General features: G+C 40.4%; 1 protein-coding gene across 1 annotated transcript; it reads left to right on the forward strand.

The window, feature by feature from the left end:
• The first annotated feature begins 255 nt into the window (after positions 1 to 255).
• On the forward strand, positions 256 to 10748 carry bmp5 (bone morphogenetic protein 5). The gene is made up of 7 exons (XM_070977918.1): positions 256 to 1150; positions 3659 to 3851; positions 7591 to 7739; positions 8082 to 8279; positions 9262 to 9338; positions 9485 to 9595; positions 9741 to 10748. The coding sequence occupies exons 1-7, from the start codon at positions 655 to 657 to the stop codon at positions 9888 to 9890; spliced, it is 1374 nt and encodes a 457-aa protein (XP_070834019.1). The 5' UTR covers positions 256 to 654; the 3' UTR covers positions 9891 to 10748.
• Positions 10749 to 15117: the final 4369 nt, after the last annotated feature.

Genomic DNA, 15117 nt, shown 5'->3' on the forward strand with positions numbered 1-15117 from the left:
TTAGTCTTTCACTCGTTAAGACGGGCTCTCGGATTTCAAGTGTCTCCTTTTACACTCCCGAGCCGCCACATTCATCATGGGACCGGCCTGAAGTTTTATTGCGGCCGCTAGAAGTGGATGCAAAAACAAAGGTTGAGTGTGGGATGGACTCAGAGGGCAACTTGCCCCAATGCACTCCCAAGAAAGGGGGAGAAAAAAAAGGAAAATGCGAGCAGGAGCATGAGTCGAGAGCTCCTCTCTGTTAACACACTTCAACACGTTTCATCCACTGGAAACTCCGGGTTATCCCTGGACTTTATGGGCGTACCTACGTGTTTCTGCATCACAGAGGAGTAAGGTGAGGGACGGGGTCATATCTCCATAAATACTTGGTGTGTGCGGAGACTTTGGATGGACCCCGGAGGAGTAAATACTGCTGGAGGAGCCTCGCACACAGGAGAGGAGCGGCGACTTTTCTGCAAGCTGATCCCTCATTTGTAGAAGCGCTGACTGCTAGATCAAAAAAAAAAAAAAGCCTCCGCAGTTGCCACCGTGAAAGTTGTGGCGCCTCTGTCTAATATGGAAAGCTTATGATTCCGTATTGGCAGAGATATAAATTCTTTTACTTGTGCGATGTAGTTCAACTTCATACCCCAGAGTGAACTAATTGTCAAGATGACAGCGCTTACACCTTTGAACCGTGCGGTGCTTGGACTGGCGTGGAGCTGCCTCAGTTTTCTGTCCTGCGCTCAATGCGGGTTAAGTGACAACCATGTGCACTCCAGTTTTATTTACAGGAGGTTGCGCAATCACGAGAGACGGGAGATCCAGAGAGAGATCCTCTCCATCCTGGGCTTGCCTCACCGTCCGAGGCCCTTCTCTCCCGGGAAGCAGGCGTCTTCCGCGCCGCTGTTCATGCTCGACCTGTACAACGCCATGGCCGTGGAGGAGGAGGAGGAGGAGGTGCAGCAGGGCGTGGGGAAGGGTTTTAGTGCCAAGGCTCAAGGGCACTCCAGGAAAGGTTACTACAGCCCCCAGCATGCCGGGTACTCCCGTGTGGCGCAGCCTTACCGCGCGGCGCCTCTGTTAGGCCACAGCCCCGCGCTCACCTCAGCGCACGACACCAACTTCCTCAACGATGCCGACATGGTTATGAGTTTTGTCAATTTAGGTAAGTGGTATTAAAAGCGGGCTGATTTCTCAACAGGTTTCTTTAAATCAAAATGAAATAATGAATCGAAATTAAGCTGCCTGGGTTCAATATTATCTAGAGATGCAAACACTTTCCAATTCCAAAACCACATCTCAAAGCTTTAAAAAAAAAAAAAAAAAAAGCCAGCCCATGTTCCCCTTCATCTTCTTCCCCTCCACTGGAAAGGAAATAAATAAGGTATGATAATTTTACCTGCATCTGCTTTAATTGTGTGCTTGATGAAAGCTCGATATTTTGTATATTAAGTGCCGACCAGGAGCAATAGCCTACAATGATGCAGCATGAACTGCATGTATTTCAAGAGTAAAGCCTGTTTTAACTATATGTCTTGGCCTGTCTGTTGTGTTGCTTTCAGCACATGCAGTTAAGTTGTTTTCTTTAAATAATTGGACAGATTTACTTAAAATAATCAGAGCTATGTTGTCGTACAAAAAATGTGCTGATCATCTAAGTTTTACAGTTGCTGACCTCCCCTCACTCTGTCTTTTGTAGCCTGTTTTATGTTTCTCTCTCTAAACGTGAATATGTGAGCACATTTTCAGACATCAGTCATCATCTGGCCTCTGAGGCGTTCAGCTGCTTTTAGCCTTGTGTGAAATATTTTGTATTTAACAGAATTAGGCCCAACATTTTGACCTTATCAATTTGTGCTGCTTTCTATTAAAAAGCAGCTGATCTGTATAATGGCTGTGTTTGTTCAGTAGCCGTGACCCTTAACCCAGCAGTTCAGAGCAACTTATCAGATGACTGTCTGACCTTGAGAAAATTGGTCTGAATGATTTCCTGTCGTTAAAATGGGAGTGATATTGACTGATACCCGTGTCTTGAGGTTCTGTCACGAAGAGAAAGCAGTTGCTCTATTCTTCATATTTGTGTTATTTTACTGTTTAATTAGAATTGAAATATTAAGCCTGTCACGTGGAAGTTTCCCCAAAATGAAATATGATGCAGCATTAGAGACTCCTGGATGAGTAAACTTTACATAATGTTGGTATTGTAGTGTTAAGGATTTTATTTTCTTAAATATAGAACAAAACATGTAAAAGTGAATTTGTGTAGAGCTGCCTGCATGTATAATCCCTCACCTTGGCGTGAGCCCATCTGTTTCCACTTACCACTATAGCAGGCATGTACACTGTCAGCCTTGAAAGCTCCGCTCTCGTTCTGGGGACCGTCAGTGAAGTGTTCAATGGGGCTCTGTCTTTATTACAGTACACTCAAATATAGCTTCTGACCTCAACTGTTTTACAAACGTCCATGTGGCATTTCGCGCAGTTTAATATGTTTGCTGTCACCATTTGAACTTTCGATGTATAAATAAGGAGTCAGTGACTGGAAATCCATCCATAGATTGTATCCAACAGGATGTAAGAATGAAACGCACCAGTCATTTATTAATCTTTTAACAAAATGTAGTCCTGGTAGAACATGCTCACCCCTTGAGAAACGGCATTATTATTTAACCTCTAGCTTTTTGAAAGTTAAATGCTGCTCACTCTCTGGCACTTCTGCTTCAGATTACTGCCCGTGGCTAATATGATGAAACATGCTCAGTGGGTAAAAGTCAGACCTGACCTCTGACCCGTCTGTGCTAAGTAACCGCAGGCGTTCTCTCCTCGATAAAATATCAGGGAAACGCACTCCATGATATCGCCATGGATGTTAGAAAATCCACTGACCTCAGCCGCATGCCTCTTTTCTGCTACCAGGCAGGCTGTGAGTCACTTTGTAGCAGCATCAAAGCAGCTTGTTTTTCCAGCATGTTCATACACTGAAGCTCTCTTTTCTCATTATTATTTCATCTGCAAAAATAGATGAAAAATCAAGCTGTACATATCTTCTTTTTTTTTTGTTTCCATGCAGGACAATACAAAATAAGCACACGTTATGAGTTTTTAAGCATTTTCACAGCAGACAGGCCTAAAAAAAGATATCTGATGTTACTCATTATATAAGAAATATTTAATTTTAAAGGTTAAGGGTCAGTAAACACTCTTAATGCATTGTATGAAACCTACAGGAGGTCAGTATAAGGTCAGAAATGAGGTCAGAGTAGACGTTCACATGACGCTGAAGAATCCTGTCTGGTCTTTTCTCTCACTTGAGGAGCAGACGAAAGTGTCTTTAATTGAAATCAGCCTGTTTTTCTTAACTGACAGCCCATTCATCATGGCCAGAGAATGCAGTTAGGCACACAGTAGAGGGCCTGTCTGGGAACTGCTACCTGTATTCAGTTGACTGATTTAATGAACTGGAAAGTGCTTTTGTTGGTAGTCAAAATGTTTGGATTGGACCTGGAATGTAAAAGAAGATGTGATAAATTACTTTTTTTCCCCTGTGCGTTAATGCCAGCGTATTTTCTCTTCTGAGCGACACGCACAGCGGTTCAGGAGTTGAAACCGTTTTTTCTGATCAGCTTTACTGCCAGTAAAAATGAAATTCATCATGAAATGTTTCCTTTCCCAGTGGAGAAAGATAAAGATTTTTCTCACCAACGAAGACACTACAAGGAGTTCCGTTTTGATCTGACTCAGATCCCCGACGGAGAGGCAGTGACTGCTGCAGAGTTTCGAATCTATAAGGACCGCAGTCATTCCCGGTACGACAATATCACTCTGAAGGTTTCCATATATCAAGTCATCAAGGAATATCAGAACAAGTAAGTACCTAATCAACCAAAACCAAACTTTAAAGGCAGAGCTGGGTTGTGAAGTACATTTGCTCAAGTACTGTGCTTCTGTTCAGTTTTGAGTTAGTATTTTTTACTCTACACACTACATTTATCTGACACTAGTTACTTATTAAATGAAGATTTGACACACGAACAATGACAATGATTCTAATTCTTCTTAAATGATATTGTGAGTGCTTTCAATGGAGTATTCTTTAAGTATGATATTGCTGTATAGATATATCACTTTGCTGAAGATGAACAGGCTGATCTTTGACATTTCACAGAAAATTAATCTGGCTTCATTCAATAAGTCAGTCCTAGAGGAATGAAGAATCCCCCCCAGGCTGCTTCGAGCCTGTTCTCACTTATTTTTAATGCTGTGAAACATAAAGCAGACACCAAACATCATCCTGTTTGCAATTACAAATTGATGGAAAGAAGACAAAAATAGCTGCAGCTTCACTGTAATAAAGAGATAAAAAGATAAACACGTGTTGCATTTTGATCCCATGCAGTTGTCTTATTTCACAGTTAAAGAGGCAAATAGCCCAACAGCTATTGTCTTGCACGGTTGAAACTTTCCATTCGCATAGAAGGCCCTTCTATCTCCAACTCTGTTCTCCTTCATTCGCACCATGTCTGCCTTACAAATATAGTTCTCGGATAAAGAGAACTCCATTAGCAAGTTGGCCACTTACGAAGCTTGGAAGGTCCATCAGTTATCACTCGTCTTGTGTTGCCTGCCAAGCTGGCCGTGTCCCAGATGAGACCATGAGGGCCCACATAGGGGGGAGGGGGCTCCCTCGGGTGCTCCCATGGTCACTGTTATGCCCACCACCTGCCTGTCTTAACAATATTCCGGAAGTTTAAACTATGACATAGCTGAATACACAAGGGTGTGCTTAAAAGTGGGCCCACATTCGCTTGCCAAAAATGTGTGTGGGTGATTGAAGGGGAGATATGGCCCTCCTGGGCTTTGAAAAGGTCCAAGTCAATGGACTCTGCCATCTTAAAGGGGAAGACTGCTCAGTTTAAGTTTTCACACACGTTTTCATGGGGAATACTGTGTTTTAGTCAGTGTTCACAAAGACCAATTCTTTCCCAGTGTGGGAAAACTTAGAAACAATATTGGAGTATTTGATTTTAAAACAAGTTTTTCCTCAACTCAAAAAAGGGTGAATGCATTTTATATGAGACCTATTAGTCTGTGAAGCCATACGCATTCTTCTATGTTTGACAGGATGATAATACTGAACACACACATTTGTCACATCACACAGATGGTTTCTTTGTGGTTATTTCTAAACAATCTACTTGTATACCAGCTGATGTAGGGTTAAGTTTTGGCTGAAGTAAATTATTTGGGCATCTTAAAGGTTTGAAGATAGTGACTATTTATACTAACTGCAACCTCCTGAGGAACCTTTGTTGCCCTCTCTTCCCTCAGTTCATGTCAGTACTTTAAAAAGCACTTTCTTAGGGTTAAGTAAAGGTTGCAGTCGATGGTAAATAAGTAAAATATTACTCATCACTACTTTGAGTGTGAGATTGAACTCGAGACGCTGGCGTTAAACTACAGCGTTTTTCCTTAAACCAATGAAGTTATGTTTATATTCACTCTTTCTCACCAGAACACAACGTGGGCATGGTTGAGAGCTAATAAACACGTTGAATGCATTTCCAGAGCCAAGTTTGATTCCTAGCAGTTAATCTTCTTCACTACCTTTTTTGGCACATTGCAACATTTTCTGGTGCTTTACTGCCGCTAACTGTCAACTGGGGAAACCATCGTCCTTGTGCACATGAGCGGAATAAGATACTAACAAAATGAGGACCTCTTAAAAACATATTGCTACATATCTCAACAGTACCAGTGGGCAAAAACTCCACAGAGTACCTTTAAAGTCAGACAAATATGCATCCACCTCACCTCCTTTCACTGCATTATATCAACATTGCACTATGTCCTGCACTGGTGCTGAACTTTAAGCTGACGCTCCAGATGGTTTGTTACACAGGAAGTCATCCTTGGAAACCGTCTATCAGGGGTTAACTTCAACCAATCACATCAATGAACCATATGACGTAGTAGTCCTAACCCTCGCCAAAGCCAGTCTGGAGGAAAACATCTTTTCCATGAAAAAAGCCTTTTGTGCCATTCTTTGCCCTTCTTTCAATGAAAAATCCTCACCAGGTCTGATGTAACTGATGCTACAGCAGCATCCATGCTAATTGTTGTTGACAGAAACAGTCACTTCTCTTGCTGTCGTCACTCCTAAACCACGTCCATAGCTCCCAGCAGTTCCTCGTAGGGCGCTGATCAGTCCAAACTACTGACCACAAGTGCATAACTTTAAGCCTGGCAAGATGGATTCTTGGCTTGCGTGGTCTTGTGAATCCAGCTGCCACGCAAGATAAACTGAACTTTGCTGCTGAACATAAATTGCTAATGAGGAATAGTGGCATGTGAACATTATTTAGAGGGGACTGACTTGTCTAAAAAGAGGAGTTATGTCTATCCCCGGTGTTAGCTCACTCTGTGTGGAACAGTACATCCAGTAATCACAGATGAAGGGGCGGGATGAACATTTTCCTCTTGGGTATGGCTATGGGAATAATGAAATTAGCACAGGATGCAAGCGCAATACTGTGCATTTTAAAGAGGAAGTTCAGCAGTATGTCACTCATAAGGATTGACCTCATGCAGAATAACACATGAGGTTGAGCTTTATTACACCTGCAGTAAACACATGAATAATTCCTGAACCTTGGGGGCCCACATGGAAAATCTTGGTTCCCACATACCAGCACCATGTAACCACAAAAACTGAACAGGCGCTGCCTTATCCGATCTGCCTCTTGAAATGAATCCAATGCAAATTGCGTAGCGGGGCTTTTTCAACTTAGGGTTGATTGATGCCTTATGTCAGGCTCATGTTAAAAATACACAAAGGCTGATATACATGATTCATAACTCCTGAAATGTTTTGCCAATCAAATAGCTGAAATCTTGGCGCACGTTTTACCACACAACTCTGCAGCTAGTTACAAATTACAGCCTCTTCAACAATAGCTGCACTGCTTTCTTTTTATCTCCTGCACAATGTTGCCGTACAAAAATGACTTGAACTCACCAAATCACCAGTTTTCAATACCGAAGGCTTTCTGGAGAAGAATGTTTGGTTTCAAAAGGATAAAAAGATGAAGAACCTAATAAAAGGCACTCAGATTTTGGCTTCTGCTACAGAGTTTGGGCTGAAGTATCCAGTCAGTGATCAGTCAGTGATACTTCGTTTATCTGTTCCAGTCTAACTGGTTAAGACCTCTTGGAATCAGCCTAAATGCCCTCAAAGCAGCATATGGTTTCTTTTCTGTGTCCCATTAAAACTATGCAAGGTTAAGGTGCACAGACAGTTTTTATTTGTTCTAGAGCTTAGCGCACTGTAGCTCTGAGGTTCTGCAATTTGTTTATGATGCAGCAGTTTATTGACAGCATTCATTTCACCATCTGTTTGACAGACTCCGCTCTGAAATGCAGGCGTAATAATGTTGAAAATCAACATACAGACAATATTCAAATAATTATTTACTGGATCATGATAATAATCATGTATCTTTTTTAATTGCAGTCGCCCTTTCGTGTACTGTCTGCCTGTGTGGGGATCATTTTAACTGCAGTTTCTTTAATGCAGATGTTTATTTCATTGCTTTTTCTTACCTTCAGAGATGCAGAGACGTTCTTGCTTGATTCCAAAAAGGTCCAGGCGTCTGATGGGGGCTGGCTAGTCTTCGACATCACGGCCACCAGTAACCACTGGGTGATGAACCCACAGCAGAACTTGGGCCTGCAGCTCTGTGTGGAGACTGTAGATGGCAAGTGAAGCTTTCAGTTTTCCTTTCTATGATTTGTTCCCCAGATTTCTCTCAGCCTCTTGGAATCTAGTAAAGTTCAGGAAGTTCATCTTTTGAGACAATCTACAATGTCTGCATTTGACTGACTTCGGGGCTAATGTGACTTGTATATTTGTATATTAGCATTATTATTTACTAACAACAAATGGCCACAAGTCCACAAAGAAAATGAATGGCTTGATCTAGTATTTGTAAAGATGCCGGACTTCAGAATCACAGCTGAAAGCAGTCGTAAAATGATCAAATATCCCATTTTTCTTTATTTTTATTTTGAAGGTTTTATTTACCTTCTGTTTTTTAAAGGGCGAAGTATCAACATAAAATCTGCTGGAATCATTGGGAGGAACGGGCCTCAGTCCAAACAGCCGTTCCTGGTTGCTTTCTTCAAGGCCAGTGGGGTGTTGCTTCGCTCTGTCAGAGCTGCTGGTGGGAAGAAAAAGAACCACAATCGCAATAAATCTACTAATCAACAAGAATCATCCAGGGCACCAAAACCTGGAGGTATGTGCACTTTTATGATGTAGTTAAGAGCATCTTAACAAGTGTGTTTTTATAATCTATTTTGTTCCTATATATATCAGATCTCTAAATTAGATTCATTGTTCAGCCATTGTTGCATCATATTGTTCATCCATTTGTCTGACTGACCAACTTCATTTCCTGCATAGATACATCCACAATCGCTGGCCAGATTGCCATGAAATTTAGATTTTGTGTCATTCCTCTCCTTTGGTGCCATCTTCAGAACAAACCTTACATTTTTAGCCCTATTACTGTTAATGTATGCTTGTCTTAATTTTCATATTGTGGCGTGTAATGAACATGGCAGTCTGGAGGGGCCACTTGCAGGGCTTTAGACTTTTAATGCTAATCTGGAGGCAAGAAAACAGTAGATTCACAAAAAAATGTTATTTGGAATCAAAGGTTTATTCAGCATTAAGTTCTGATCTGCATGTTTGTTGCATTAATAGCATTAACATTAAGGTGAAAACACTTATTGTACTGTATTATTATATATGTGTATGACCCCAAGTTATATTAAATCTATTAAATTAGTTTATTTATTTTTGCTTGAAACATGTGGTGGGCCAAATTCAACCTTACAGGCAGGCCAACTTGGTCCCGCAGGCCCCACTTTGGGCAGCGGCACAGTCCACTGTCCTGTACATCAAATCAATGAGGAATTAATTCAAGGAATAATAAATGACCCAAATAAGGTCCTGATGGTTAGTTTTCCTGTTGTGTAGATTTATGACCCTCACACGCTGATGAGGGAAAGGAAACGCCTGTAACTCCGGACGCTCTCATGTACACACAAATGTATTTATGGACTGCAATGTTTATGTACTGTGTGTGTATGTGTCTAGTGGATTTGTTATGAAGCTTTGTAGCCACTGTTTGCTATCCTTCCTACAGTAAGCAAACAAAAACACATAAATGATCATTACTTTCTGTGATAACTAATAGCCTTTTATTTTTTCAGATTACAACACAAGTGAACAGAAACAAGCCTGCAAGAAGCATGAACTTTATGTCAGTTTTCGAGATTTGGGCTGGCAGGTAAGACAAAACGATTTCACACCAAAAGACATTCATAACACAAACGGATGGCAATAACACAAAGAACAACACGTCTTTATTGAGATTTTAAGGTGACTTTAAGAAAACTCATAATATGTCGTAAATAAAAGCTCCATGTTGTTAAGGATTGGATCATCGCACCTGAGGGCTATGCTGCTTTTTACTGCGATGGTGAATGCTCTTTTCCACTCAACGCACACATGAATGCAACAAATCATGCAATTGTGCAAACCCTGGTAAGTATTCTTTAGCGTGCGTTGCATATGTGTAATGTGATAAAATGGCGTTAAAAGCTAACATAAGGCTCTTAGCAGTTCTAATTCATTTGAAACTCACTGCTGTTGCACCTCTTTTAAACCTACTTTATGCTCTCATTCATAGGTCCATTTAATGTTTCCTGACAATGTGCCAAAGCCATGCTGTGCTCCGACCAAGCTCAACGCAATATCAGTACTTTACTTTGATGACAGCTCAAATGTTATCCTCAAGAAATATAGAAATATGGTAGTTAGGTCTTGCGGTTGCCATTAGTGGCTGGGGATAACTTTAATTTATGCTATTTGGTACGGGAATCGCTGGAAAACACATGTGCTGCAGGTGTGATGTGATGTACAGTATTATGTATATAAAGTTTTATTACCTAATTTATTTTCTTTTTTAAAAATAGCACTGAATATTGTGATATTTAAATGATTAGGACAAACTGTTGATTTTACTTTACGCCAGTTACCATTTAACTTTTGTGTCCGTTGGCATATACTCCCTCTTAGCTATGTCTGTATGATAACTTTTATGAGTTAACTATTCACTGGAGTCATCATGATACATAAGATCGCTTCCCCTTGTTCTTGTTTTTCCCCTTTCATGAAACACTCATGATGAAAACTCACTGACATGTGGTTATACAGTATATGATATATTTTTCTTCAGTACTAATTTTGTATTTAGTTTCTGTAATGGACCAATAAATGACTGCTACATGCAGAATAATATAAGAAAACGCGGCATCACGTTTAAAATGAAAGTCAAGGTGACGCTATTAGCGCTAACATCACATCTTGAACAGGCTGTTGGAAACTCTGTAAATCAGACTTCTTCACAGGGGGAAAAAAATAGTGAGCGTTCTCTAATCTAAACCAAACTACCCAAAGCTTTTTTCAAGCCGTCACCATCTTTCAGCACTGATACTGTTTCACCTTTTCCATGCCAGCTTTTTTTCTTTTTAAATATATGTGAGTGTGTCCTCAGAATGGGGATTATGAAACGCCTCCATAAACACTGTTTTCTCACTCGTCTGTGGACGTCTTTGCTTCACACTAATTCTAGCTTACGTTTGGGGAAAGTATATCTTCATGTAGAGTGTTGTGTATTTTAATAAATGTACCACTTTAAAAACTCTCATTTTGTACCTTTACTTGACGCCACCACTTTTTCTGCAACCATTTATCACCCCAAACTAAAAGCAGAAATTTCATCTTGGAGCTTTTTCCCCTTCCTCCAGCTGCGAGTCCTCCAGCCTTTTCGAATTCAAGATGTCCTTTTGTATTTCTGTTTGGAGTTTCGGAGTACTCATGTTTTACACACTGTTGCCGGACTACCGTCGCAGATTTATAAATGTTTGACAAGTATGATATAAACTAGGGGTCCACCCACGGAGCCTGTTGACATGCTCTTGGGGAGTGGTAATACTAGTGGTACAGTGCTCGCAGTAAAGTAGTGCTGTGACCTCCAAAGACAGCCCAAAAGGGTGATTATCATGAGGCTGCCAGCAGAGAAAGGTATATCATTTTGTAAGCAATCCCTTCCTGATTATGGGGAAAGACAGCATCCATCACATGATTTATGCAAAGTGTATGGCACATCTCTGCTTGCTTCTGCACACTCATGTTTTGGATGTTGCCATCTGCTCAGAGCTACGATACACTGCGGGAAACAAAGTGGAGACCATAAACTAAAATTAGCGAGTGTTTCCTCCTCATGCGGGACGAGTATAATTTCCAGAAAAATCCGAGAGGACATGCTATTTCCAGAGAAGAACTCTGGTTACGCAGGTATTTTCAATGGTCTTGGAAATCTAGGGATTAGGTTAAGGATTAATATTTATTTACACAACTGTGTTGACCTTCACTGAACACAGGATATGTACTGTTGCACTTTTTCTCCCCCTACCCTCCCACTTTTATAACATTTTTTTTCTCTGACATGGCAGAACATTGAGTGACTGTATTTCATTTAATTAAAAGCAGTGGCTGGCCTGCCCAGATGTTATGTGGGCTCCATCTAAAAGGAGTGTTGACATTCAGTGAATAGAAGAGGCCACCTGCTAACTTAACTCTTGGCTTGAGGGGTGATTTGCATTCCTGCGGCCTGTTGCCTGGCATGATTACTCCTAGCACTTCACAATCCCATCTACTGTTTAATATCATGGATTCTTTCCAATTCAGCCACATTTCTTCCTTTTCTGTAACGCAGGCACTGCTATGAATGAGCCCCTATTTAAGTTCCCCAAAACTACGCAGCTCTCTCGACAGCAACCTCCTGACCACATGAAAGAAAAGGGTAACAATTGCCATACTCAGGGCAGATTAATATAGCGGCCCCTTCCCCTCTGAGACCCCCGTGGTCAAAAACAGGCTGCAGTGAGTCAGAGGTGCCTGACATTCATCAGATCAGCACTTCTAGTGGCCACTTCTAAAACATGCTGGAAAAAGGTCACAACCCATTGCAGTTTACTTTTCATGAAGGGTTTCTTGTGAATTATTCATGCATCATGCCCTCAGGTTTATAGACTATGTCACAACATACTCCTGGCTTTACATAAACACAGTTATAATGTCAGGGTGTGTTTCCAGGTGCTGACATTAGGCTTTTTTTCGACCACAAACATGTTTATTCTCTCAACCTGATTGAGAAAGCAGACATGTCCATGTGAGCGGCTGTTAAGAACATGTTCTTTTGTTCAGCAAATGTGATATATTTAGTGAGGAGAGATCATCTTGAAGCTTTTAGCAGGCCGGGACTGGCTGCGTGTCAGAAGTCACAAATGCTTGATGATTCTGGTCATTTTTATTTAATCTAAATCAAAACGAGCAGGAAATACACTGACAAACGCTGCAAAGTATAAACAAAAAGCTGACGTAACGAGCCACTGATACTGTCCGACAGACGTGTTCATGCTGGAGGCTCAGAGACGTCCTCAAAGATTAAATGGCAGATGCTGCAATATTTTGTAGTCTGTAATACAGTAATCAGTCAATAATCAGCCATCCACATTGATTGGTCTGTAAACTTCAAAGATTCCAAGTAACCTAATATAACAGCAACAGTTTCTATTTATGTGAAAGCATGCAACAAGGTTTAGAAGTGTCTTTTCTTTATTATCTATGGAAAAAATAAGAACTGCACTTCACGTGTCTTTTTCAGTGCCAGTGGCTCCTAAGCCTCTTTAAGGCTTCCCTACCATGCAGAACACATAGGTCAATTTCCTGTGGCGATTTATTTATACTGCACTCAAAGGATTTTGTTATTCATTGTGTAAACAAGTGTTCTGAATGAGAACATTTGGATTTGAAATGAGAATCAAACATGGTCAGTAATCCATAAAAGAAAGGTTTGATTTTACACAAACATATAAATAAACTGCAAAACTAAACATTTGTTCACAGTTTTAATGCGGTTTAATATGCCAGTTACTTTAAAGGCACACTTACTGGCACAGTCGGCTCTTCCAGATGATTGACATGATGCTTATTTGGTCACATTTTGATCAATCTGATACAACTGCCTGTACAAAACACAATAGTTATTGTTCTTTTGGTTTAACAGTTCCGTGTTTCACTGACTTACCGTCCGTTAACCAGAGGTCTTTTTCTTTCTGTGGCTCAAAGTTTATTTTCAAAGTGTCACCTTGCAGTCCATTCACAAGGCAAGTGAAATTGTATCTAATAAAAATGTTGTGCAGTTTACCTAATTCATCTCCCCACATATGGTTCTCCTTATTTGTATTCTGTGGGTGGGCGATGACTTCCATACAGCTCAATCAGTCCCTCTTGAGAAGGGAGACCATATGGGTCACATTTTTACATGTTGTTTGGTATGACAAGGCTGCAGCAGGACCCGCGAGGAATGTGTCCTGACAGAGGGCAACGCAGAAACACGTTATGTTTGCTTGTTATTCACATATGCACATTGGTTTCTCCAGCCGGAGAAGAGAGAGGGGTTTTAGGTTCTGGGAGTTACAACAGACTGTTTGTGAACTCAACTGTCACTTCCCATTTCCATTAGAGGTGACACCTGTGCATTTAAACCATTCCTATATTTTGGAATCTTGTATTTGGTATTCTGAGATGATTAAATAAATAAACTAGAAGCATAAATTTAAACTCTGTTTACTTTTCTGTAACTCCATAAGAAGTATTTACATATAGTTGTTTGTAAAGTCAGTCCTGGATGGGCTTTCCATCCTCTTTTTTTATCGCATGCAGCATTTATAAAACATATTTTCCATGAGAATCGTGGGTTTGTCTCAGCAGAAATAAAAGGTACTGACATGATATGCTAACAAAGTCTCTCTTCTTTGTGCAGGTTAGTTATGTCCTCCCGTCACCCATCTATTGCACAATTCATGTCAAAGAACACATAAAATACAGGAAAGGTTTAAAGGAAAAATACAAACCAAAGCAGATGTGCAGGATATTAACCTGTTTCTCAGGCCAAGGATGTCTCTGTCAATCATGCTGATTTACTGTATCACAGAGCTTGCAAACCAACGTTTTAATATGCTGCCAAAACATGGTACATTAAAAGAATCTGGGCATATCTGGGCACAATTATGAGCTAATGAAAGAAAAAAAAAAGAAGAAAAGCAGGACAGAAAAAGCACAGTTGACTCTATAAAGGTACACTTTTTCTATTAAAACCATCTGGTCTGTTGTTTTTGAACTGAAAACACTCCAAAAAGATCATCTTTGTTCAAATATTTCAATTTAAACCACCGACTCTGACTTAATCATCATCAAGGTAGAAGCCAAGACAATTAAATGCATCTAGTTGTGTTTATAGTGGAGGCTGGAGATTATACTTTGCTCAGCAGATCAGCAGTTATCACTGTCTCTGCAGCTGATTAAAGAAAAACAACAGCACGTACTTCACTTTACTTCAATAAAGACTCTCCAGCTCTTGGCTGTGTCGGTCCAAATAATACAACCTAACGTTCTTTGGTTTTGTAGGGACTTATAGAGAGCTGCTCTGATTGAAGAGTGAATATTTAAGCCTGTATCTCTCACTGCCTGAAGCTTATCTTTCAGGTGTTTTCTGCCTTGACTGTGCACTGCACTGCATGGAGTGTCAGGAGGTTTTCCTGTGTCTCAGGCTGTGTTTGGTGCTGTCGGTCACACAGTGTTTCATTCTCACTATACAGGTGCAACATTCGTCCTTGTCATCACTCTTTTCTATGGCTACATTGAATCTCAGTACTTTTTTGTTTCCAATGAAATGAGTTCTAAAGCACTGGAAACTAGTGTGAAATGCCTGGTCAGATTTATTTATTTTTTATGTTATTGATTCTTCTCTGAGCAATTGCTGAATTGAATCATGTTGTTGCCAATTTGACACTATTATATCTAGATGCATTGTATAGCTGTTTACATTTTAACACTGAACATTAGATAACTTTGGCTTCTTTTGTTAAATGAAAAACAGGATTTAGTAGCAAAATGTATCTCAAAAAAATGAATATATATAAAAGTGTTTGTAGCTG

The sequence above is a fragment of the Chaetodon trifascialis genome, chromosome 13 (genome assembly GCF_039877785.1).
Source record: "Chaetodon trifascialis isolate fChaTrf1 chromosome 13, fChaTrf1.hap1, whole genome shotgun sequence".
In the NCBI taxonomy this organism is placed as follows: domain Eukaryota; kingdom Metazoa; phylum Chordata; class Actinopteri; order Chaetodontiformes; family Chaetodontidae; genus Chaetodon; species Chaetodon trifascialis.